Genomic DNA, 26,550 nt, shown 5'->3' on the forward strand with positions numbered 1-26,550 from the left:
ATGGATGTCACATATAATGCTCTTTAATTTTGACCTGATGCTTTTCCAATTTTGTTCACACACGTAGGAAAACCAGTTTGTGCTGTTGCCCCACAATAAGAAGGTTATGGGTTTGGTTCCCGGCCTTGTGGGTTTCCTCCCACCATCCAAGCATCATGTTTGGGTTAATTGGTGACTCTAAGTTGTCCGTAGGTCTGAGTGTGAGTGTGAGTGATTGTTGGCCCCGCCCTCATTCAGTGTGAGCTTGGATTGGCCGCGGCCCCCCCCCCCATGATTCGGAAACAGATAAATATTAAAAGATGAATGAAGGAAGTAATCAACAAGGTTTCACAGACCTCATTTTAATACTTCACATTTTAAATATAAAAAAAAACGTTTTCTCCTGCAAAAGTCTGTGTAATACAATTTGTTTTACTCTAATTTGATGATGGAGGCTGGTGTTTCCTTCACACAGCTGTCCAACTCCCTCCATTGTTAAACTTGGAATATATGTATATACTACTTAATATATTTTTTTTACTTTAATAAGAATTGATGTGAATTGCAGGACATGACTGCAGCAAGTTATTTATTGCAATAAATTTTTGCTGTTAATCAAAATCCACTTTAAAAAAGGCTGAACATGTTTTCGGGCTGCTGCACTTTCCTCAGCTCTGTTTCCCTTTCTAAATAGCTAGTAGATAGTTAACTTAAACAGCCATAGACAGTATGATTTTCTATATCAGCATGAGTCACAGTTTTGAATGTAGTTGTCAATCAATTACATAAATTTGAGTACTTTTTCATCTGCGTCAGGAAAAAGTTGTTGCTTTAAAAGCATTTATGACTCATCGGATACATTTTTTAATCCATATGGTCAGCGGAGTCAGAAGTAACATCTCAATAGTGACATGGGCCGTGAGGCAAACTTCTATTCAAACACTGAATAAGCATAATGAGACTATGATCCCTGCATAATAACTTGTCATATTCCAATGGCTTCCATGTAAAACTACCCAGTGTGCATTTTCCTCACAGTATATTAGGTGACACAGGCATTGACAAATTAACAACTCAAATGCCATTAAAGTGCAAATATGTTGAAGATGAGGTTGTGATGGCAGAATGACTTCGATGCCATAGACCGTTTTTTATGTTTCCTCCTAATCCCTCCTAATTATGAATCAGGTCTTAATTTTGAACTTTCTGCTAGTTATGTTGATCCGACATAAACCATAGGCTGAGCAGCATAACTATGAAAAACTGGAATGATCTTTTGATTATGAAGAGCTATGAAGAGTCTTTCTCTGATGTTTTACACTCCTGTGATGTTTGAACTTTGAACTCAACCAGGAGTTGCATTCTTATAAATGTTTCAACATTATGCGTAATTCTGTGTTTTCATGCTAAGATGAGCTAAAACACTCATTTGTCAACCGTAGTTTACCTGTATTTCCCAGGCATCAATCTCTGTACTCATTCCTTCACAGCAGGCTTTCATGGTTTGTGTTCACATGAAATTATATGAAGTAACATATTCACATTCCTCAATTTTGATCAATGGCACCCTGGTATTAAAACAATGTCAAAGACAATTTAATTATTGATTCTAATCAAGACTGCTACATTTATTTTACTCCTTTCTAAGTTCCAATTCATTGATATGAGGTAAATGTGATATTCCTAAAAATACAATGACTTAAATACACATTGAGCTCTTTCAGTTTTTCCAAATCAGTCTTTCAGTTTATCAGTGACTAGTTTCTTTGGTGGCAATAATGTAAAGAAAAGTCAGCTAGATCAGCCTTCCTCATCAAAATCGATGGCCTTGCCATTGGTAGCTATGAAGAGCTTTGACAAGAAAAGAAAATAAAGAAGTTGTGGGTAATGTTCTTTCTTCACAGCAGCTGTCTGTTGAAAAAAATGGACCATGGAGAAAGCACATTCCCACAGGCAGCCTTGCAGTTCCAACGTGTCCTCAGACAAAGAACGCGCTGTAGGTGTTCCCTGGCCTTCACAGAACATCCTCCTTGACAGTGTGAGGGGGTTTCTCCTGTACTTTCAGACAGTCCTCCTTTGACTCGGCCCTCTCCTCATGGTCTCTGTGTTCCCACTGTCCAACCACGCTTTCTTCCAGTATCCCTCCAAGCTTCCATTAGGAGCAGGCTGGCGCTAAGAGTAGATGGTGACAACCTCCCGACCTCCACCACGAACCAGCAGGACTCGATCCAAACCTTCCATCAGCACCTCCAAAAACTCCATATCTGAGAGAAGCACGGAGGTTAAGGACGCATACAGTTCAGTCAACCAGACAGACATGCCAGCAGTATGGCAGGTTACATACATATTTATATATACACAATACTTGCATATCTCCACACATAGAGGGAAGCTCTTTGCATTGACAGTTTTTACTCTTGAGGCCCAAGATACATTTTGCAAATTGAGATTTTTGGTTTAAATAGCTAGTGTTGATAGTGTTAAATGATTTAGGTGCTGCGTCCAAGAGTTGTTTATGTCGTGTGGACGGACGCTCCTAACAAAAGGTGAAAGTGGTCAGTCTATGGTCGCTACATTTAGCAACATCACCTGAAACAACCATTTTGAACTGAACTGCATAAGCAATAAGTTGTGGTTTCCCTATTTAAACATTTTTAGAAATGCTCCCCACAGGGCAGCAAGTCTGCAGAGCTGAGCTAATGTGGCTCTCTTCATATTTAAATGCTCAGACATTATTATTCTTTTCAAACAAATCAACATCTAACTTCCTGGTTCCTGGACAGAGTGAGAGAGAAATTAGCAGCTAATTAGCTTTAAGGATACAATTCTCGTCCCCTTTCTTGTTCTTGGGTGGTCCTGGCATATTGAGCAGGACCAGCTCTGAATTTTTGGATTTCTTGACGACAACCTCGTTGAGCTTCACCGCTGTGTGCATCCTCCGCACGTTGGACTGGTTGCTACGTAAAAAGTGCAGACGTCAACAGCACTGACTTAAAAAAGATCCTGCCACACTTTCAGTACATTGAATTGTGAATTGTGAGTGTTGCTGCTTTTCAATGTTTACAGACACACAAGCACAGACTGAGACTGTGATTACTGCACACCAGCATGCACAGACAAACACACACACACAATTCATCCACATACAAAGAAAAAAGTGAAAAATAAAGTGACTTACAGAGTCTCCCACTCGCTGAAAGAAGAAGAAAGAAAGGAAGGAAGAAAGAAATCAACATTAATACAAAAATGTATGTTTCTTAGCTCTCAGACTTTCAGCTGCTTATTCCAGTAGGTTGTCTCCGAGAAGGAATCACTTTACAAATCACAGCTGTTCACTGTCTCTTCTCCTCTTCTCTTCGTGATTACAATTACACAGACACAAGTTAACAGCAGCAACATTTAATATACTACAACAATAATGGTAAAAGTCATAACATATACACCCCTTCCCTTTCCCCTTCTCATTCCTGCCTCTCAGCCTCTTATTTTGCCTCCCCCTAGACTTCTTTTTCGACATGCTAGATATTTTTAAGAAGTTTTCTATGGGAGTTGGATCTGCTTACGGTTTCATGTTGAACATGTCCTTAACTGCCATGCCTTCTCTCTGTTTGTTCCTCTCGTTGATCAGTTTGTCTTTTGTCCAGGTCATGTGGACACGGTCTGGCGTGGCCCCTGCAGCTTTGTCGTTAGCTGCAGAGTGAGAGGCCGTGTTGCGGTCATGAATCAGCTGAGCCTGGCAAAGGACAGTTTGGACAGGTTGGTTGTTCGTCTCATAATCATCATCATGTTTTTACATGTCCACGACTACAAGGCAGCAAACACCGTGTAGCTTTACAGCTGGGATAGAAATATGAATTGAAAACAAACAAATGGTGGATGATATGAAAGCAACAGAGAGGCCGAGGTTAATGGTGATGAGTGGCGGGTAACTGCAGGCTTGAGATGAAAACGGTAAACACACGCACACACACAAATGTCAGGACACATGAGTAAGTCCACAGGAATTATGACACATTGATCACTGACATGTTGGAGGAAATTATAAAATCATCCAAGTTCAGCATGTAGGGTTCTGCTCCCTCAGCAGGAATTGAGGAAGCACAGGAAAGGGGACACGCTCACTTGGAACTAGTCATGGTGGGGGCGCAGGGCTGGCACATCGTGGCACCACAGCCTCTTCCTGTCCTGCTCCTACGTGCACTTGCTTGGGCAGTTCAGTGGTGTTTGCTGTTACTTGGCTGGATGTCTGGGTGCTACGGTGGCTCTCTGGGCTTGGTACCTCATATGCTCGCGCACACAGGTTGGCGGGCCCCTGACCTGACTCTGGGTCCCAGTGATGGTCTCACTTATATTTAGAGAATGCCCACATGCATGTGTGGTGTCACTTGCAAGCTCTTGTTGGGACATGTCATGAAGAATTGACAAATCCTGCCATTTCCTGCCAATTCCATCACTATGTACCCTATCTTTGACTCAGCTCCTCTGTTGGGACCTTCACCGACCTGGGCTCCCATCTCTCCACAGAGCTACACGGAAACTCTCTGGACTCTCTTAATCCTGAGTCCACTAGTTCCTACCAGCACCAACTGCTTCCCTTCCCCTGTCCATCACTCTGCATCTTCTCTGTCCTTTCTTCCCCCCTATATTCACTGAGGCATAGCACTGCCCTCCTTACCTCACAAGATCATTTCAGTCACAAATTAGTCCACTAGTCCACAAACTAGCTTCCAGGGAGGGCTGGTGAAGGTCACACACACACACACACACACACACACACTGAAATAATAAAATACTTAGCTGAAGGAATAAAACTGCAACAACCTCATAAAAAGTTGACACATCCTGTGGTGTTAAACAATGAAGACAAATGTCCATCAATACTGTTCACTTTGTTTCAACCAACCCACAATCAGGAGTGACAGCTTGGAAATAAGTACATCCGGCTCTGTAGGAGCCTTGACTGCTGGGAATCTGTTGAACTCACTAAGGAATTTGCTATCCTCTAGTGGCAGCCGTTGGTCTGTGTGTCACTACACTGGCAGCATCTACACAACCGTGGATGGAGGAAAGAGGAAAGCACTGTCAAAAACATTATTGTTGTCGCTGTTGGATTACAGATGGATGGATTACAATGGCATTGAAAGATGGTTTGAAAAAGTGATTGGAGCGATAGCACCATAGATGGCTACTGCAAGTTAGTGACTTTTGGATAAGGTTGCCATGGATACCTCTTCCTCTGGTATGCACATGATGTTGAGAGGTGGGGCATGAACAGCTGATTGTTTCTTCCTCTTTATGGAGCCACGCGATACATCTGTGATGCTCTGAATCTGATTATATCGTCCAGTCATATTGCAAGGTTGGAGAAAAATGTGAAAGGTCAGCAGCAGACAAAGCTATGAGGATCTATGCTGCATCCATAACCCTGAATGTGGAGAGAAGCTGCATGCTGTAATATAACTATTCAGTTTGTTATCACATTTCCACAAATGGTTTACAGTGTAAGTAATAAATCTATAGATTTTCAGCAGACTGCATTTACTCGAGTGAGCCTTTGTGCCAACACAGGTTTGAGCTGACAAAATATCCAGCATATTTTAAAGTGTTTGGACAGTATGCTGTCTGTTTTTATATGTCAGCCCACTATAAAGCCACACAATGGTTTGTGAACTGCTGTCTTGAAGCCACTAGTTTGCAATTTCAGTCATCTTGGGTTTTTATTAAACCACAAGAAACCATATTTGGAAGGACCTATGTAGGAGTGAGAGATTGAGCTGACCTGAGATCGCCATGTGTGGGAAAATCTGTCAATCACAGTGTAGCCGCGCCCAAATTCTTACCCTGCTTCACTTTTCAGCCCAAGAACCTACATTCACTTTTTTGGGCAGTCTATGATGCTATTGCATTGTTGTAAACACATCACATCACAAAATGCTATGCAAACCCAAATAATGGATTATATATAGTCAATCTGGCACTTCATAATCCTTACGTGTGTTCATGACATATTAGCAGCAACATGAAGGCTGTAGTTTTTTACATCATCACCATACCTCTCTCTCCCGTTCCGTGCGAGATAAATGCATCTGTTTGAGCATCTGAGACCTCTGCTCCATCATCAGTGTCTTCTCGTAGGTGAAGGCTGAAATATCACTGTCATGCTGGAGAATCGACCAGAAGAGAAAAGTGGCATGTGAATTGTCTGCTGTCATCCGTACTCCCAACTAAAGTTGTTGACATAAAAGGGAATGTAGCGCTGACTGACTGATAAATTGTAGAGTGACTGACCATTTCCACCACCTCTACCTCCGCATCCAGTCTTAGCTGGTAGAGAAACATCTGGAGATCTTTCTTCATCTGGATGGAGTTGTCGTCCATTTGGGCTACTGTGAAGATTCTCATTGTGCACTTCTTCCATACCTTGATATTGAAAAAAAAAAACTGTAAATAAATTGAAAACAAAAAAGAAATACACTTTAGACAACATACACACGTACCTTGTGTTGCTTGAGTAAAAATGGCAACAGCATAAGCAAACCACCATCATGCACGATCCACCAGACATCAATGTTTCCGTCCTTCAGACGTTCCTGGTTGCTAGGGAAGCGGTCAATGTTTTTAGCAACCAGCATAGCCTGATTCGCTGACGTCGTCTCTCTCACGGTTTCTGTAGGGAAAGAGATGAGGAGATGGGACATCCCAGTTGTTCAAATGTTGGTTCGACATTTGAAAACAAGAGCAGAGGGGACATGCAGATATTTCAGCTTTCCAGACCACAGTGATCATAACAGAGTCTCCATGTTACATGTTTATGACTTTTGAAGAAAACATCAAATCAAGCAAACTTCTTCCTGAAACTGCTTCATGGTGTTATTTTTTTACTATTAATGTTTTTTGTGAAGATATTAGATTAAACCCATTTGAAATATGGCTATTTTTTCTTGTTAAATAAACAGAAATATATATTTTGAAATTCTAACTTATATAAATGGTCTTTCGTAGCGCTACAGCGTTGTGTGATTGATTCTCTCTTACAGATAAATCTTTCGTCAAAATTTGAAACTTCAAGTATCAGGAATGAACTGAGGTGATTTTGGTTCTGTGTCATTTACCTATGAAGTTCCTCCTGGCTAAAGAGCCAAGGGCTAGTTTCCAGTCTGCTGGCCAGGCCATTAGGACAGCATTGTGTTTCATTCCTCCCAGTCCTGCTGACTGGATGAGTAGAGAGAAAGCATTTCGCAGGTTGGATGAGACCACCACATGGGAAAAACCCTTGGTTTTCTCCACGGCCATGGCGGTTTTCAAGTTCTGCAGGGAGCAAAGGGAGGGAGAGCAAAAGGAGAATTGAGGGTTTGGATAACAAAGATGCAATTGTATTATGTCAAACACACCACCCTCACAATACATTATTGCGTGTTGGACCAGTCTATTTAGCAATTCTAGGGCCAATCTTTCTCTTTCTCTTTAACTGAGTTTCCAACAAAGTCATCGTGAGTTATGACTTCATCCAGATTTATCCAACTATTATCTACAATGCTTCTGCCTGCAGTGCAACATGCAAGCACAGGGAGAACATGCAAACTGCTGCTGTGTGCCAACCACAGCAGTGTGCTTTGCCATTCATTCTTTATTTGCACCACACTGGGAAACAAATCACACACTGTTCAAAACCGAAGCACGACCTGTAATGGCGCTAATGCCATTATGTGTGAATGTGAAAAGCATGAGCTACAACCATTGTTAAAAAAACAGACTTTTCATGGATGTGCCTCAGCTGATAAATAATTAGTAAATCTGTGTTTTGGCTGTTAAGATGTTTTGTTTTTTTTTTTTATAATCAGACAGCATCAGACACCATCATTTCATAATCTTATATGATACATAACAGGCCATGTTGGACAGATGAACCATGTGTGTCACTTCTGATGTTGCGGATCGGTGTCTCTTTGCCCAAACCCTGCTAAGCTAAAGATTTAAACGAACCTTATTAAAGATGGGACACCCTAAGGGTTGGCTGCTATTCCCTGCTCTTTACCTGCTGAATTGTGGGATATAGCTACAGAGTTAAGTCCCAAGTCGTAAAGAAGACAAAGCAGGCAGAAGAGAAGACTGAACGAACCTGTAGTGCAGTCTTGGCGTCATTCGCGCGGGTCATGTAGGTTCCGTCGAGGACTGAGCACACAATGGTCAGTCCCTTCCCTGCTTTCAGCTGCGTGGTCAACGACAGCAGGCGGGGATGTTTTACCAAAAGGTCTGAGTTCATTTTACACAGCACCATCAGCTGAGGCCTGAACAGAATGAGAAATTATGAGTAAAAAAAAAAAACACACAAACAATATATAAAATAAGCATTAATAATCAAATTAAATAACAGATTATACAACTTCAGTCGAGCTACATGTGAAGTGGACGGTACAGATGAGTGTAATGGAGAAATATAATATTGATAAATGCTACATTGTGTTGCTTTAACTCTGTAATGTATTAGTCAGTGTTCCTTGAGATTTTATATCCCCCATGGTTGTCAAATGAAGTTAATTATGAACCTCCAGTTTTTGGTGTGAGGTGGGGCTTCCTCCAGCCGGATGAGAGCGTAGCGAGCAGCATTTAGGGACAGTCCTCGTATACCGTCCCCCCATTCCTTCACTGCCCTACAACCAAAAAGTCCAAGTGAGGTTTTCTTTTTCCTAAAGGAAGCTTTGCCTATTAAGAGCAGCTTTGAACTGGCCCCTCAGACTCACCCTTTGTACTCAATGTACTTATAGATACATCCAGCTATCACTATGGCAACCAAGGCGTAGTACCAAGAGCAGATAAACATCAGAGAGAGACACAGGCTCATCCCCAAGAAGGACAGACTCCTGCAGAATAGACACGCACATATACATAGACAGTAGTTGGTTTCGTGACCATGATACACAAACAGAGAGGATGCTGTTTGGTTTTGAAGCTCTTCTTACCAGTGGTAGAACTTGAAGCGAGGTCTCCAATTGGGGGTACCAAGTAAAGTCTGTACAGCACAGGCCAAGTTGACAAACAGGTAGCACATGAGGAAGAACCTGAGCACACGCACCAAAGAGACAGATCAAAAAAAAAAAAAGGAAATTATAGGTGGAAAGAAAAAAGGACAATTAGCATTGGATGCAGGAAGTGTAGAAGTTTTACACATACATGGAGAGGATGGGGGCCACATTGTCCACAGATGCAATGAGGATTCCTATCTCACAGATCCCAACTGTCAGCAACAGAGCCCACGTAGGCTCCCCATTAGCTTTCCCATGACCAAAGACCTGAGAGAGACCAGAGGCAGAGGGAGAAGGCTGATACAGTCTGAGATTACCAAAACACAAAAACAAAGATGGGTTATTATAGTGGCTTTCACTATGCTGTTGTGTTGTATGATGCACACAATGAGCATCTTTAATTTGAGTTACACTTTAGTGTAAAAGGGCACAGCACACCTGTGACACTGACCTGTAAGAATGGGATGATGCCATCTCGAGCGATCGCCTGCAACAGCCGGGGGGCGCCAGTGAGGCTCTGAAGCCCCGCCCCACAGCAGGAGAAAAAAGAGCCAATCACAATCACCCAAGGTGATGGCCACGCCAGAATACCAATCACCGGGATCTTCTTTACTGAGTAACCAAACCTGTAACATGCATGCAGTTCACCAGTCTGCTCTTGTTATGGCACAACATGGAAATTAATAACTTTCAGTTCAAACATTGTTGAGTTTTTGTTTTTTTTTAGGTTGTGAGAAGCCAATAGATTTCACATTTCACCTTCATTGCCATTCATCATGTATTATCAGTTGTTTGACTGTTCAGTCCAGTGAGTCTGTCTTCAGAAACACTTATCATTTAAAACTTTGGAAAAAAATTAAATATGCTGTGAAATAATAATGTGTCACCATTTGTTTATCTGGTGGGTGACAACAAAGAGGATGTCAATTAGAAGTTGACATACTTGTCTCGCAGGACCACCCCTTCAATACACGCTCCGAACAGGACCACAAAAGAGATGTCTGATCATGGAGTTAAGGTGGAAGGACTTTCATGTTTCATGTATTTGGCAAATGGATTCCAGGTACCCACTGCCTTCTTAGTTTTTGACCACACAAAGTGCTTTACACCATAAGCCATAATTATACCTGCAGCACTTTCACTCTGCCTTCAACACTTGTCTTTGACACTCACACAGGGGTTCAGTATCTTGATGACTCGCTGACATGCCGGGGATCAAACCGCCAACACTGAGGGTTGGACAACCAACAGCACCTGCTGAATCTCCATCAGTGACAAACTTATCTGTCACACTGTGACTCTAATGAATAAGCATTTGACTTGCAGAATCAGTCCTTTTATATCAACAAAAAATAATATCAACACACAAACATAAAGACACAGTAAGAGACCAGAAGATACAAATGAAGGAGGTGGTCAGAATGGCCATGATGGTTCCTATTGGGATCGACTTCTGGGCATCCTTGAGATCACCTGATCTGTTAGAACCAGCCATGATACCTGAAACACACATGCCAACATACACAGTCAAGATCACATCAACAGAAGCTCTGCTATGATCTATGATTCCTAAATGATCATGTAACGCACCTGTGACAGAGGGAAAGTAGATTCCCACTAGTAGAGTGAAGTATGTGGTGATGTCGTTGAAGAGATACGGCTTATAGATATTTTGGGGTGTTTCCGCGGCTGGTGCTGAATGCTGGTTTTCCTTTTCTATGAACACACCGGCTGGATCATAGTGGCCCCACAAGTTGTCTAACAGCAGAAACAGAGTGACTGAGAAAGGCTCCAACAGCTGCAGCAAGATTTGGGATTCATTCTTTGTAATATCTAAAAATAAATATCAGGGTCTCGTGTTTTCAGTCTGAATTTCGTATCGCTCCCTTTGTTTGCCTCTCACCTTTAATGACTCCGCTTAGAAGTCCAGGTATTGCTTGTATTTCTGTCAGGTTGTTCAGGGTGAAGTATTCGTCACAGGTGGTGTTGGAATATTTACTGTCACAGAAGAGGGACCAGAGCTCGGTGGTCACGGTGAGGTTTTTCACAACCTCCGTCTTTGCACACGTATCAAACTTTTCATTCTTCAGTGAGCGGTTCCCCAACAAGCAGACACTGAAGAGAGAGAAAAATATGGTCATATGGCAGCTGCTGCTGTAAAGGGTTGAGCTTCAGGTTATTTCAAATTAAGATAATTTCAACAATTGTCCATTGAAATTGTGACATGATTGTTAATAATAAAAAAAAAAAAAAAATCAAATAAAGTTTTTCTTTTTTTTTTTTAGTTTTAAAGGCCTGCTTCCACTGCTTCAGTGCTCCTCATCGATGAACAAACGCATTTGTTTTTCTTGCCCCTTAGCTCACTGCAAACTTCACTTGGCCTGGCTTAGCTGCCAGTCAATGCCCACCAGAATTATAAAGGTTAAACAAGCTTCCAACATGTCTTCAAATCAGACCGTTTGATTGGTGAGTGTGCGTTTTTGAAGCAGCAGATCAACTGTCATCTCTTAGCTCATAGTCACAGAGTTTCTGGCTTAACGGCACAGTGCTGGACAGGTGACAGGTCTGTCTTCAGTGTCTGTCCAGTGTCTGAGAGACATTGCTCCACCAGAAAGGGAGATAATTAGCAGGTTAACCTGGGTAGTGTGTTTACATCAGGGCCTATAAGAGCTGGAGTCTTTTCCAGTGCAGACAAATGCCAGACATTAGGAGGTGATTTTTTAACCAGAAGAAAATGGGTTTTAGGGACACGGAGGCTCTGCGGTGCAGTGGTTAGTACTGTCACCTGACAACAAGAAGGTCAGGATCTTTGTTTGCAATGTTTGTAGGATCGCCTCATGTCTGTGTGGGTTTCCTTCCTCTCAGAAGAAGTGTGACTTAAATAACTCTAAAATGGCTTTGAATGGTTGATGGTGTCTATATGCAAAGTCGTGATAGTCTTGTCCTCGAAGCCCATCCTGAAAGTGTGAGGGTTTAACTCAGCTATATTATTCATTCATTCTGAATTCATATGGTGCTGATTCTCTACTGACAGAAGTATCTCAATGTTTTGTATTAGGGGAACATAACTCAGGAAAATATGAATGACAGATTAAACATCAGGTGCAGGGCAATCCAAAGTGTTGACACAAAGCCAATTCATTCACACAATGAGCCCACAGCTCCAGATGCAGAAAACATGGCACCACAACACCACAAATTGACCTGCAATGATTTCCCCTCACTTGTCTTCATTTGGTGGTGTCAAGCACCAGAGGAGAGAACATTGAAATCATGTCAGCGCTCAGTGAGAAGTGATTGTTCTATGTCAGAAAATAACTCACTTAAACTCTGGTGGTTCAATGATCGTCTTGATGACTCCCGCATAAGTGGCCATGATGGAGAGAATGACACACGCCAGAAACACCAAGGCCAGTTTGTTGACATACCTGCAGAGAGAAGGGCAGCAGGTGTGAGTTTGTGTGCTGGTGTGTAACTGTGTGTGTGAGTGTATACGCGTGAGGAAACTTACTTTACCCCGACAAACACCACCAGTGCCATAAGGACTAAGCAGCATGTACCATAGACCCGCATATTGTTGAGCATGGCTGCATCCTCTTCAAATAACGTAGCCGTCGGGATGATGTATGTCTGGCAGACAGGGAGGAAAACAGAGCGAGTGTCATTGATGTTCCGTGGCAATAACTGGTGATGGCTATGGTGTGGTAACATACCAACAGGATCTCTATGATGCCCAGTATGTACAAGGATCCAGCAAAGGTGGTGCCCAGGTAGAAACAAAGTCCCACCGCTCCACCAAACTCGGGACCCAAAGATCTGGAGATCATATAGTACGAGCCACCGGCTTTGGAGAAATTTAGAAGACAGGCAAATTTGTTTCTGTGTTTTTGCACTTCATTTTGTGAAGTTTAGTGTTTTTGTTTGTTTGTTGTTTTTTTTTTTTTTTTTTACAAGAAAAAAACTCTTTTGATTAACAAAATGGCAGGCCTGAAGAGCTTAAGAAATACAACTGGTGTTTGTTTTTTGTTGTTGTTGTTGTTGTCCAGAGTGTCAATGTTCTACACATTAGTATAACTATCACAGCGATTCTTCTGTTGTTTTTTCCTTTATTACTACTGAAATATAGATTTCATGATTCATGTTTTTTCATGCGTGTCTTTGTTGAGCCATGAGGCAAAAACCATATATATCTACAGAAGGCTGTTGATCATGGATGCATTGCTTCACATTTTAGTGTGTTAACATAGAACAAGCTGCATGTCGGGATATAAAGGCAAATAATAACTGCAACATTACATAACCTACCTGGGACAACTCCATTGGTTGCTATGGCACTCATTGATATAGCTGTGAGTAAAGTCTGCAAGAAGAGAAAGAGCACAGATGATGTGTAAAAATTAAATTATATGGAAAGGCTCCAGACTGTGATAGATTGTATTTGCAAGATGGATACTTTTTCAAAAAAGTTGGCTTGATATCTTATGCCATTGTATGCAGTCAGTTTTGAAATTGTCACATTTTTGCTCTGAATTGTAGTATTATCCTCCATGCTAGAAGGTGAAAAATGAAGAAAACCCAATAAAAACCAAGGGTATTTAGAATGTGAATCATCTTTCCATTCAAACACAAAGTCAAAAAATAATCCATATTTTGTAGGCATAAAAATGATGTGGCAGCAAAGCAGCATAGTGGTTAGCGCTGTTGAACCGCAACAAGAAGGATGTGGGCGTGTGTGGAGTTTGCATGTTCTCCCCGTGCCTGCGTGGGTTTCCTCGCACACCTTTCTCTTAGGTTTGCCTCTTAATTGACTGACTCCAGTTGTATATTGGAGAAGGGTGTTGTGTGCAGTTCATTCGCATCATATCACATAAATGCGGAGCAATTTAGTTCAAACTCCTTAAACAGCCAAATCTCTGTTTGGCCATCTGGAGCAACGATGTATGAAGGTGAGTTGTAAATAAGACTGATTTTCTGCTGTTTTTGGGAGCTTGCCTCTGTCATTAATCAACACACACACAATGCCGTGGGAGGCTGTATTGGTTGGCCTCCTGTTTGTTTGCTGTGCTGTAAATCTAAACCATAGTTCCATTCAGACATTTCTAGGATGATATAGAATAGCCAAGAGCAACTATTCTTCAACAAACATAAATCTTCTGGATTTACAGGATCACTAATGCCAAATGCTATTTCTTTCTCAAATCTGGACTTCCTTCATATGAATACGAAGCTCAAAATTAATGAGGCTAATGAATAGTATAATGGGGAAGAATTCACATGTGTCTGGCTCTTTTATTCAAATAGATGATCCATTATTGCGAAACCACTTGAAGTCACTACATATTTTAATGACTATTTCATAAGAAAGGCAGATAAAGTGAAAGACAACGAGTGTAACAGATGACTATCGCCAAACATCAAAAGCAGCAATATTTATGTGAGCTTTACTTCCCACCATGTACTCTGTTTTCTCTCTCAGACAGGACATCTCTGCTTTCATACAACCTAGATGTCAAATGATTCCATTTGTCTTATTTTTGAAAATGTCAAAATCCAGCAGTTTTATCCTGGGCTGCCAGCATACAGCTAGGTGACAGAAGGCCAGTGGGGGTGGTGATGTTGGATTTTAGACTGCCTTTATGGCTATTATTCTGTGTTGCCTGGAAAACTGAAACATATTAAATTCGCAGATTCATGCCAAGAGCTCACTGATAATATCAAGCACTGAGCTTCAGCTGTGGTTTAGTGGGTATGAAAGAACAAATCAGGCCTCTGCATTTGTAAAATGTGACAACGTGACATGTTACAGTGTCTGGAGGAGAAGTTAAAAACAGCTTGCAAACAGCACTTTGGCAGTGCGTTGGCTGTGAACCTTAAAGAGACAGAACCATGACATACCTGAATATGTTGTGTATAACATCAAACACTGAACCACCACTGAACAAAACTTTAGCTTCAAGACATCTTGAGTGATCTTCATTCATTTGTTCATCTGCAGTTGAATCTCAGGGTTGCTCCAGACAAATTTGCCAGATTAGCTCTCATTTACTCTCCTCAATATATGCGTTTCTAAAATGCACATAACTCATAACTACTTCTTCAGGAATGTTAAAAATAATGAGAAGCCACACTATTTTTCTGACAGAGGCGTGTGGAACAGAAACTACTTGACCAGAGCAGCCAACATAATTTATCCTCCCCTTAAAACTACAAGTACTAGAAGTACATGGTTTGTACATTCACATATGTAATATTTGCGTCTGACCGCAGGTAGACCAGCTGATATGATGTCGGTTAAGCTACATCGTTTAACACCACAGTTCTTCCTAATTATCAGTGTCAGGAAATCTGTATGTTAAGCCGCCGTACTTATTGATAACTCACACAGATGCAGCACATGGAGACAATTGCAAAGGAGCCCAGAATTCCTGCTGTGCCAACAATCCAGGTGAGACGCAGAAAGAGAATGACCCCCAGGATGTTCTGCATGCAGGGCAGGTAAACTCCGATGAAGGTTCCCATCAAGGGGACCTGGACATAAACACACAAATGACACACATCACACATAAATGGAATAATCCTGCATGTATCCTTGTTTAATCCATCATGACCTGTTATGAGAAATTATGTGTACATCATTAAACTTGCACAATGAAATTTATATATTCTTCTTTTTTGGGCATTTCACCTTAGGTGAGTGGAGAGATTTTCACTATTGTGCAGAAGAAAGAAGACTCACGAGTAGGTAAACACAAACACAACTCCAGCACTGATGCATTGTATAAAAATAGACTCATGCAGAATGAATGTTTTCCCCTTGGGGATGTTCGTTCCAAAACACCCCATTAATGACAGATGTATGACAGCTTGAGCTTTATAGTAAAGGAAGTCATCAATTTTTAAGTTGCCTTGAACGAACGTGTCACTTTTACATCCTCCTTGGTCAGAACTTCCTTCAAATTGTTCTTGCACAAAACAATGGCCACATTGTCATTCATGGTTAGGAAAATTTGTCTTTGAAGTTGTTTCCTCTTCTACGGGTATCAAACTTGTATTCATTGGGAATTTTAGAATAGATTTACCATTTTGAATTTTTTAATCGATTCATCCTGATACAGTGCAATTAAAAATAAATGAAAAAATTACAAGAAAAAAGGGCAAAAAGTACACAGCACTTTTGTTATTAGAAGATCACATTATTTACCATGCATTATTTCAATTCTCCATATCCAGTGAAATTTCTTTCCACAAAAAAGATGATTTGAATAAATCAGAAGAGAGCAAAATTAGTAACGCTATTACCTTCAGGGAGTTCAGGTGCAGTGTTGTCTGTCACCCATACAACTGCATTAGGTTCAAAGTAACATGACTGTGCTAAGGCTCTAAACTCCACTAACATCATACCTGTTTTCTACAACACTTACAGTCTGCGTCAACCTGACTCCCTCCCAGAAGCGGAGCATATGTACCATTTTTCTGCTTACAAACCCGTTGTCCTGGGCTGACTGCACCTCACTCAGCTGTCCGCCTGTCTTGCAAATCTGCCACATCTTCTCTCTCTCGCTCATCTGTCTTTCTCCTCCTCCTCCTGTGTCTGTCCAAGTTTGACTCCCCCTCACTATCACTTCATTGTCTAGCTTGCTCTTTTTATTCTCAAGCCGCAGATTTCCCCCCCCGTGCACTAGTCAATCCCAGGGGGGCAGGTTTTACACAGAGCAACAGTCCAAGGCCCTACTGTTTTTTAACAAACTTCGCACAAAGTGTGACAACCTACAGTGCAAGGTTAGTGGTAAACTACAGGGGAGGCATGTGTTGTAGCTGGAGCTCGCTTCTCAATGATTTCATATGATTTGACACCCAGCAGGTTAGCTTAGTTTAGCACAAAGACTGGAAACAGGGGGATATTGGCTTACTAATATGGAGTTAGAGAGTAGTTTCTATTCAGTATTGCAGTATTTGGATTTTACACAACTCACAAGCAGTAAACTGCATATTCTTGTAAATGGTGGCATTATGTGCATGCCAACACACTTTTCTTTCTTGTGTGTGAGATTTACACTAACTGAGAGTAGGCCACAAACCACTTCCACTCTCATCCTCCAGTTGGCACTCCAACACTGCCTCCCATGTCACAGACACCCTTTTCTTTTCCTCGGTCTCCAGGGCTGAGTACCAAGCTCAAGCCCCCCCTCTTTTTTTTTTTTTTCAATCTGCCCAACCAGTACATGAAGGTGAAATACATAGGAGAGGCTCTCTACTTCACACAGCCGCACTTTGTCTTGGAGCAAAAGATTTACAGCCATAACATGAAAGTTACTCAGCAAGTACTTCTTTTTCCCACACCAGGCAGCAACTTACACCACACACAGGCACAATTGCTCTTGCGGCTTTGTTCAAAGTTTGATAACAGCTACAGCTATCGAGCTACTCTCAAAGAGACAATATTTGGCTATTTGATAATCTGTGATAACTGCTGTTACACAGGCCCATTGAGGACATTAAGTCAGTGATTACATCAAATGATTGGTTTAGTTGCTAATACATTGCACCATATTAGTTAGGAGGGGTTTTTTGTGTTTTTTTTTTTGTGTGTGTGTGTGTGTGTGTGGGGCTGCCACACATGCACAGTATAATAAAAGAAGTCTGTACCATGACCGTCATCCTCCTGACCCCATCTTCGGCCTCCTCGTGCTCACGCACACCCTGGGTCAGGTTGGTGTAGTTGGCCAACTTGTTCAGAAAAGATGATACCATGGGGTTACTGTCCATTTCCTCCTGCAGAGAGGCACAGATAGATGAAAACAACAGTTTCTGTTTTGCTTTTTTGTTATCTTGTCTAATATTACTTGAACTTGAACGTTCAAATATTCCTGATGAAGCTCTAGAGAGACCAAAACATTTTCTTCCTCTTGAAATTGAAGTGATGCTTTCCAACACACCTGCATCATGTGGTGACAACAATGCTACATGTCCTGTCTCGGTATTAAACAAATATTCAGTATATTCAGTAAGGATTATCCTACATTTTATTATTGTTAGAGTTATTGCCAATATTATCCGTATTGGCTTAAGATGCACTTTCCCCGTACCATGAATCTTAATCAACATGCATTTGCTCATTTGCAGACAAGAGTTCTTTAATTGCATCCAATGTTTTAATATTCATAAACATTGTCTATCATTTTGGTCTTACCTCAAACAGGGCCATATTCTTCCCTTCATAGTAGTGTTCTCCATCAGAATCAGGGGTGAGGAAAGGACTGGACTCTGACTGACCATCACCTGACGGGATACACAGGAAAAATACCCCCATCATGGGCTGTTTACTACGACAGAGCAGCATTAGTTGAACTGTTAATGCAGTGCACTAGCAGTAGCTCTAGTAGTATTGTTAATATTGATAGTGGACTCTCATACAGCTGATTCTTACTTTCAGAGCAGCATAAGAACGTGCCAGAAAATTCAACGGATAAAAAACACTAGATGACTAAAATCCTTTTTGAAGAGTCTAGATTTTGTCATTTTAGGAAGCATCTGGTCAAACTAAAACATTTTTGTACAAAAAACACAAACTCGAAAAGCTGTCAGCAGTCAGAAAGGCAGTTAAATTGCGTTTTCAATGGAAATCTCAGGCAGCGGCTTAACAATGAACATTATGATGCTTAAGAAGGACTAAAAAACAAAGAGCACATGCTGTTATGCAAATGCTGCATGTCATCAGCTAGTTACCATTACTTACCCACTTTCAATTACAGTGCCCTTAGAAATGCCCTTAAGATTATACTCATATTATTTGGTGTGGTGCAAATTATTGGATTTCTATTCATCTTTAAAAAATTTAAGGAACATTTATAATGTTAGAAACATTAATATATTTCCATGTTTTAATAAATTTACTTTGCCACTTTAATATTAAATATTGTTAACTATGAGGTCAGTATGAAAAAAAGGGGATATTATATATATATACATATATTTGTTTGGTATAGGATGTTTGGCCAGTGCATAAATGCAGCATGAGGTCTCACATCAGTAAACCAATCGAGACCAGCTACACCTTCATGACCCTGAGGGAGAAAGGGCTCTTCATAATCATAATCATCAGTTAAATCAATGCTGTCCAAGGGCCAAAGTTTCAGTTTTTGGCAGACAAGATAAGGTTCTGTCCACAGATAAGCCATTTGTTAAAATCAGCTTTCAGGCTCTAAAAAAGATAAATCAGGACGGGGTAATGTAGAGACATGCCTTTCAAACTGCTTGTCATTATAGTTTACAGTTTACAGTTCTTATTCTATTATTAACACCCTAGCTCACACCGTCGTGTGCTTGCCATCATTGCCTTGAAAAACTATGGGCCTAAGGTTCAGAGGTCACCAAGGAGCAGTGAATTAGAAATACAGTCTGCTCTAGATGTCAATGACATGGTGAGGATAGTTAGTGAGTTGACAAGCAGTGAAGAATATGAACTATGATGGCTGTGTTTTCATCACTTTTTTCATTCATCAAAGATCATCTAATCATCAAACAGAAATGACATTCCTGGAGAACTTTCAAACCCAGTGTGAAGAGCGTTAAATCTGTAGCAAGTGTTTGCTTGATAAGATTGTTGCTTTGCACCCATGCTGAGCTGTTCTGAAAATATGGCTTAAATGGCGTCTGTATGTTTTGTCGTCTTGTACATGTTCTGTTTTATTGTAAAATTCTTGTCTTCCCCTGTGTTTTATTTTCAATGTTCTTTTTCCCACCTTAGTTGATTATAAATTTGTTTGATCTGTGTATTTAACCCAGCCCCATTATTTCTTCCTTGTCCAGATTGTCTTTGTCCGCTCTTTCTATTTGCTCTTTGTGTACGACAAGTTCGTTTCTGACGTTGGATTTTCTTCCTGTTCCTTGCCTGTTTTGTTTGCCTGAACCTGCCAGCCATTTTTCTGTATGACCACCTGCCTCCACCTGAATTAAAGAACTTGCCCTACTGGATTTTGTACCCCTGCCTCGCTTCCTCTTTTTGCACCTGGGTTCACTCTCACCGCCTTCACAGCGTAAAAGGTCTGGAAACGAGGCAGCAGGAAAACATGCCTGCCAACTGCTCACATTATCTACGCAATATCTCTGACACATGGTGGAAACTTTCAGAAACACAGTAGCATATTGTGCATACAACTTTCTGTACACAGATGAAATCTCACTATTTCAAATCCCCTTCACCCAGATTGCCTTGCGTCTCTCTGGTCATGGGAGATGGACATTTTTCAATGAATAAATGAGTGATAAAACAGAAATAAACAATAAACAATTGTTGACAGCACTTCACGAACATCATTTAGGCTGCAAAATCCATCATGTATCGGTCTCTTTCTGCTATTCTTGGACTCTTTAGCCACATCTTTTAGATTACTTTAACATTTGAAGGCCTCTCTGGTATACTCACATATACGCATGTACAATTTGGACAATGGATTTGTGGATTGTGGTTCACACGCAAACAATTGTTTCTCTATCCTGCTGCAGTCACTTACTGGCATAATGCGTTCACTAACCCCCCAAACCTTAAAAATCATACCTTAGCCATATTTAATAATGTACAAAAAACAGCACACACAGAGTTCAGTCTTTTCCCACGTTCTCTTGTTGCAATGTGCACAAACAAATGCACCATGATGTATTGTTGTACGTGTGTTGCCCTCCACTGACCATTCATTCTCTATTGCTAACCTTGACCTTCAAAACTAGCTGTTACATTAATCAAGTCTAACACTGCATCTGAGTCAGATCTGCAATCTGCATGAGAGGAAAAGAGACGGGAAAACAGAGCTAGTGTCAAATCTAAGAACCTGCACAAATGTTACAGTTGCTACAGGAAAGGAATAGACGCTAACATTGTGTGTGCTCCTTTCAGCAGCAACACATCATGTGCTTGCAAAGGTGAACATTCAAAAAGCCCCAAAAACAATGATGATGTGGACCAGCGGGTGTCCCCGTTCCTTCATGTACAACAGCAGAGAGTCACGGAAGCCCATGTTTTGAATCCTGAGCTGTGTACAGAAACTGAAAACAGATATATCTGTTAGCTACAAGGGTGTTCTCTTCCTGGGCAAAGCTGAGTCTAACATTTTTTTGTGTCTCTGTTTTTCTGAGGGGTTGCCATAGTCAGTATTTTATAGCTGCCACTGGTTGTCCAATTAATCAGTATATTTGAGGAAAAGCTAACTAGGCCTATAGAAGTAAGGCCATAGACTGAATGTGAGTGTTACCCAAACACATGCCCATCCAAGCATTTCATTGATCGTCAAGCTGGCTTGCTGAGGCATTACACAGGCGAACCAGTCATGAGCGACTTCATTAAAAATAAACTTCCCTTCAAGGAGAAGTTCCAACGTTGGCAGCGAGCCCTCCCCACCAGAGTAAAACATGGAAACAATGCTATAATGATTAACATCCTATTCTGCTTTACAGATTTAAGTGCCTCAAGGTGTTCAATGTTAAATGCCAAGGGAAGAAGGTTATGATGATCTAATTAAGAAACACAATCAAGAGATGTTTTTTCATGATTAGAAAGCCATCCCAGCCCCGGGTGGTGAGCAAACTGACCAAGTTCATTAGCCAACCGAACCCAAGTGATGTAGCACCGTCACATCATTCGGGGGTTAATTCTTCAGTTTATAACTGTTTATCTGTGGCTAATCTGTATCTGTATCTGTAACACTAGCCCTGAAGGCTTAGCACATGGCAGCTTGAGACAAAGCACATTGAAATTCAGAGAACACTGTGAATATGGCAATGCAAATGAAATAACTTGTGTTGTGAGTATTTGATATGACACATGATACATCGCTTACTCTCGCTAAATTGCACTGAACACTAAGATGACACTAACAACGACACTACAACGCACACAGACGCTGGGACAATTTGGAAACATGACACCAGTTAGAGAGCACTGCTTTGGAAAATGATGGTGCAGAGATGCTCTTGTTTATACAGATGACATCGTGTCTGATCAGCACTGTGTGCACTCATAAGAGCGTGTGTCCTTTTGAGCACTTCAAACAGGGTTAGGGTTAGTATCAGTTGCAGGAAATACTGTCTGAAGAACAGTGAAAGCAGCTGTAGCATTACAATGTATAGTTATTAGAATCATCATTATTTTTAGAATTAAATACAAAACTGCACAATAAGCTGCTACCAAATACGACAAGGTCACTGGTGACTGGGGTTGTGTTTAAGTCTGTTGGGCCAGACTGTGTGTCCTGTTCTAACATCAGTTTTCAACTTGATGCGGACTAAAAAATGCACTTTTAGGCACTCAGCAATATTGAATACATTGAATTTCCATGGGTAGATCCAACTATTTGACTGTGACTCAGATCCTTAGATTCAGTGAGTGTGTGGCTGACTGGTAAAATGGAACCATCACATGGCATCTCTGCATCGATGCTCCTGCAAATGTCTGGGCCTTTGTGTGAGACACATTGTGGGTTTTTAAAAAGCGTTGTATGGTTGTCAAAGCTCTCTTTTGCAGGCTCTGCACAGAGTAAGTGTAGCCGCTGTGTTTCTGGTTTAACAGCACTAAGCTAGTGTGTGTGAGAGAGTGTGTTTTGTGAACAATGGACCTGTTTGAACAACAGGTCTGTTTGCAGTTTTCGTCTGAAAGACGCCACAGAGCAGAATAGAAATGAAAATGAAATCACTGCCAGACGGAACTAGAGACCATAAATTCTGTGATCCCTGTGGAACTATTTGAACAAAAGCCAAATGTAAACATGTGTTTTCGGAGCAATACGTTAGGCATATAGTTGTGAGTTATGTCAGTGAGTGTCCCCTACTGAGATAATGAAAGTGCGGGTTTGTGAGTGTTTGTATGTGTGAATCTCAAACATGAACCTGATGTGCATGCCAAGCAATAAACAAAAACATCCACAATCAGTTGGTTTTTGTCTAGATTACATAAATAAACATTTTCCTACTTTAAATAGAGAAATGTAAGACTTCTTGTATCTGTGACAGATGAATGAGGGATTAGAAAAAACCTTTCATGCTCACAAAAATTCTGTTCTTCTGCGGTTCTTTACTTCACTATGTTTTGGCTGTTTATTTTGTTAAAAAACTATGATGTTATGGAAATAACTGATTTTGGTTTACATGGGCCCCAGATACCTACACTTACAGATCACACATTTAAGAGTTGAGCATTAAAAATGACCCAATGGCAGCTTAGTCAAACTCGATTGCCACCGACTTTAATGCCCATAGTACATGCACAAGCCACATGGTGTGCTGAGGAAATAGCTCATGTCCGGCAAATGACCTTAAATGATATTGGAGACGAGCTAAGGTGAAAAAAGTAGACTACTGGGCTAATTTATATCTTGAAATCAGTCCATACAGTTTCGCAATTTTGCTCATTCAAACTCTGTGAGTAAAATTCAGTGTCGTTACACACTGTACTGAATATTATCAGAATGGTGTGAGAACCCAGTTAGTGACCCAGAGTACCTTAGACAGCTCTATCAAGCTGGGTGGGGATGAACTGGATAGACGGTCAAAGTGCAGCACATATGTGGGAACTTCAACAGTGTTGGGACAAAGTTTCTGGAAAGGTGTCACAAGCAGCGGGAAGTAGCTGGACATTTTCCAGCGTCCTGCGGCTCATTTGGTATTGCTCCTTGAACAGCCTGTTTAATCATCAGATTTGTTGAAATCTCCTGAACCTCATTTTGGTCAGTCACCTCACCTGGATAGCTTTGCTCCTTGATGATGAGCATAGTGGACAAATTTAGACTTACATCAGCAACTGCGGTTAGCCTACAGACTTACCAGCCTGAGTATATAAGGGAACCTGGAATGGGATGGAGTTAAAGTCCTGGCCTAAATGATGATTACAATTATGTTCAGCTGCTGCATACATGGAAAAAAATCTGTCTAGATGCTCTCTCTTTGAAAAGAATCACATCTTTAAAAGTGTTTTTCTTCTCCTTTAATGACTTAAGAGAGATTCAGTTACATGAAGAAAAACTGGAAAAACTGTTCTTCTGTTGGTGTACAGGTACCCCCAGGTAAAGCTGATGATGGGTTCAAAAATAGGCCATAGCATCCCGCTCAGCAGGAATTGCTGAAATATGTACTTCTGTATGGGATTGCACTGAAGCCACTTGGCAGGTGAACGTACAGCCTTCTGATTGCTTTAAATCCTGGAGCTTTTACAGACTATTACGAGCATTGCATTCGGGGAAACACATGCAGGAAGATTAGGTAAAGGAGACAAGACTCCATGTTGTCATCCTAATGTTCTGGCATCACTTCATTGCATCTGTATCCACAAATTCCACAATATTAGGAAAATAACAAAAATATTATCTTTGAATTGTCTTCAAAGGACAAATGAAACCTAATGCATGAATTGAGACATCTCAAGAGCAGAATGTTGCCTGCAAAATTCCTACAGGTCATAAACTGCATGAGTCCTGTTAATAAATGTTAATACCTCATCAGTTAGCTATGTCCTCTCATAACGTTTCTCTCTCTTTATCAAAGTGGAAGGCTGTGATTACTTTTTAAATTTGATTGTGTGGATATAGTGATTTTAAAACTTAAAACTGGACAAATTTAAATGAAAGACACAAGATGAAAATATTTGGTAGAACAGGCAAACATAGATTGACATAGACTATTGAAATCACTTTTTCACACTTTCTTTTGGAGGTTTGAGCTGATTTGGGCAGAAGACGATTGTATAGAAACCTATAACAGCAGCTGAAAGCCTGCGAGACAACAAATAAGGTACACAGGGCCCAGGATGAGGTGTTGAAGGCTCTCCTCCACAATGTGCCCAGGGGAAAGTGGGAAAAGTCAGGGAGGTCTATAGGGTTAGAGCCCAAAGAGAATCTCTCTGACTATTGAGATACAGTGAGCCCAGACCTGGAGTGAGCAGCGACAGAAAGACACTTTCGCTAAAACTATGTTTTAGTTTTAGATGTGCAGGGTGATAGAGGATGAAGAGGTGACCCAGGAGCTGAGGGATGAGTGCAGAACATTGCAAAAGTATGATGGCCTGAGAACAAGACTGGAAATACTGACCAGCAAGTTGGAGGCTGAGCCAGAGGTCAGTCTGAGGGAGGAGCTGTTTAGCAGCCCTTCCCCCAACTTTTCGCAGAACTTTGGATGTATTAAATGCCACTAACTACTAACTACCTTGTTCTATAAATGGTGTAATTACCATTGAAAGGCAGATATAATTAATAAAATAAACATTAAGTTACATTCGCTTGGTCAAAGGAGTTGAAATGAAGCAAAATCTATTATTCTGTGGGTAGGTGGAGATTGGAAGATTTTCCAAGAACAGCATTGGCACTTTTCTTCTACAATCGACCTGCAAGCCTTCACTACAGCTATGAGGAAACACAACCATCAATCAGGGCTGTACTGACTAACAACAATACATAATTTCTCCTCCCTACTGCTCATCAGGCTGCCTTGCAAGTTCTAGCTAGTTGACCGGTGTCACACTGAAAACCCTGCGTTGTGTAAGACATGTGCTTGCTATGACATGTATGACTGTGTCAGCATGCTTTTGTTTTTACGTTATTCACCGCATAAATATGTTTTCCGTGAACTTGCACATCTTAAAAATTAACTTTATCAAGCTGTATTCTGGGAAAGGCTCCAGTTCCAAACAGGACTTCACAGAGGTTCTGTATACGTAAAGGGTCGAAGGATCAAAGACATTTTGTCCACAACTGTAAACTGTATTCCTACCTGATTGAGGTTCTTGTAAGTTGCCATCATCATCTCCTTCACCAAATATTTTGCTAAGGCTGACAGGTTTGCTTCCTCCAGTAGCACCAGCACTGCTGCTGTCTTCTCCATCCTCCACCGGCACCACAGTGAAGGTGGGCATCTTGGATGTTTTACTTCCTTGTATGAAGCGGGCTCCACTGACGTCAACCAGGTTCACACCAGCTGGTGAATTTTTAGCCTCACAAGGAAAAGGGAAAAATATTCGTTTAGGGAGTCCAGTGGAGTCAATGGAGCCCAGTTTGGGCCCCAGTGAGGAAAACTAAGGATCCAGATTTAACCACAACATGCCACTCACTTTCAATCTGTTGCTTCCTTTCTTTTTGTAACATGATCCAGTGGACTCCAAAAGAGTAAAAGTGCCGCCTCCTGCACATGAGGCAGGCCAAAGTCCTTCGGTGTATTTCTTGCTCTCTCTGTCTCTCTCACTCTCCTTCTTCCTTTCCCTCCCTTTTCTCCCCACTGCTTTAAGACTATTGCCCCACGTGACTCTTTATTTACCATATGAACAGAGCTATCGCCCATACATGGAGAACCCTGCAGCTCCTCCCAGCAGCTCTGACCGTCCTACTTCTCTCACTCACACCTTTGCAATGCCAAAAGGTAGTCTAACCAACTCCAAAGTATTTAAAAACATAAAATAAAGGATGAAGTATCCAAAAACTCTTCTTTACATACAAAGGAAAAACAACCACAAACAGCTATAAGATTATTTCTTATTACTTAGCAGTTCATTTGAGTTTGGTTTTCTCATCTACCT

General features: G+C 41.1%; 1 protein-coding gene across 4 annotated transcripts; it reads right to left on the reverse strand.

Moving 5' to 3' along the window:
- Positions 1–322: 322 nt before the first annotated feature.
- On the reverse strand, positions 323–26,550 carry LOC115057277 (solute carrier family 12 member 7-like). Of its 4 annotated transcripts, XM_029524278.1 has the most exons (28): positions 26,089–26,547; positions 25,752–25,971; positions 18,193–18,281; positions 17,649–17,774; positions 15,384–15,530; positions 13,308–13,362; positions 12,716–12,846; positions 12,514–12,632; positions 12,326–12,430; positions 10,906–11,117; positions 10,593–10,760; positions 10,404–10,502; positions 9,946–10,003; positions 9,454–9,628; positions 9,151–9,269; positions 8,940–9,038; positions 8,721–8,840; positions 8,526–8,630; positions 8,099–8,267; positions 7,092–7,287; positions 6,477–6,646; positions 6,268–6,399; positions 6,033–6,140; positions 5,208–5,309; positions 3,543–3,712; positions 3,158–3,172; positions 2,803–2,936; positions 323–2,243 (listed from the first exon to the last, which is right to left on the reverse strand). In XM_029524278.1, exons 2-28 carry the CDS (start codon positions 25,891–25,893, stop codon positions 2,152–2,154), a joined length of 3,357 nt encoding a protein of 1,118 aa, XP_029380138.1. In that variant the 5' UTR covers positions 25,894–25,971; positions 26,089–26,547; the 3' UTR covers positions 323–2,151. The 4 variants fall into 4 exon arrangements, with proteins under 4 accessions (XP_029380138.1, XP_029380139.1, XP_029380140.1 ...); XM_029524279.1 differs by lacking the exon at positions 5,208–5,309 and having other exon boundaries at positions 26,089–26,544; XM_029524280.1 differs by lacking the exons at positions 5,208–5,309; positions 26,089–26,547 and having other exon boundaries at positions 18,193–18,266; positions 25,752–25,893.

The sequence above is a fragment of the Echeneis naucrates genome, chromosome 17 (assembly GCF_900963305.1).
Source record: "Echeneis naucrates chromosome 17, fEcheNa1.1, whole genome shotgun sequence".
Classification (NCBI taxonomy): Eukaryota; Metazoa; Chordata; class Actinopteri; order Carangiformes; family Echeneidae; genus Echeneis; species Echeneis naucrates.

Excerpts from the sequence above, each read along its gene's own strand:
- LOC115057277 (XM_029524278.1), bottom strand. The coding sequence starts at position 25,893 with ATGCCCACCTTCACTGTGGTGCCGGTGGAGGATGGAGAAGACAGCAGC. Across the intron at positions 8,268-8,525 it reads CCTCACACCAAAAACTGGAG|GCCTCAGCTGATGGTGCTGT; the intron begins GTTCATAATTAA and ends CATTCTGTTCAG. Across the intron at positions 6,647-7,091 it reads AGCCAGGAGGAACTTCATAG|AAACCGTGAGAGAGACGACG; the intron begins GTAAATGACACA and ends CTTTCCCTACAG.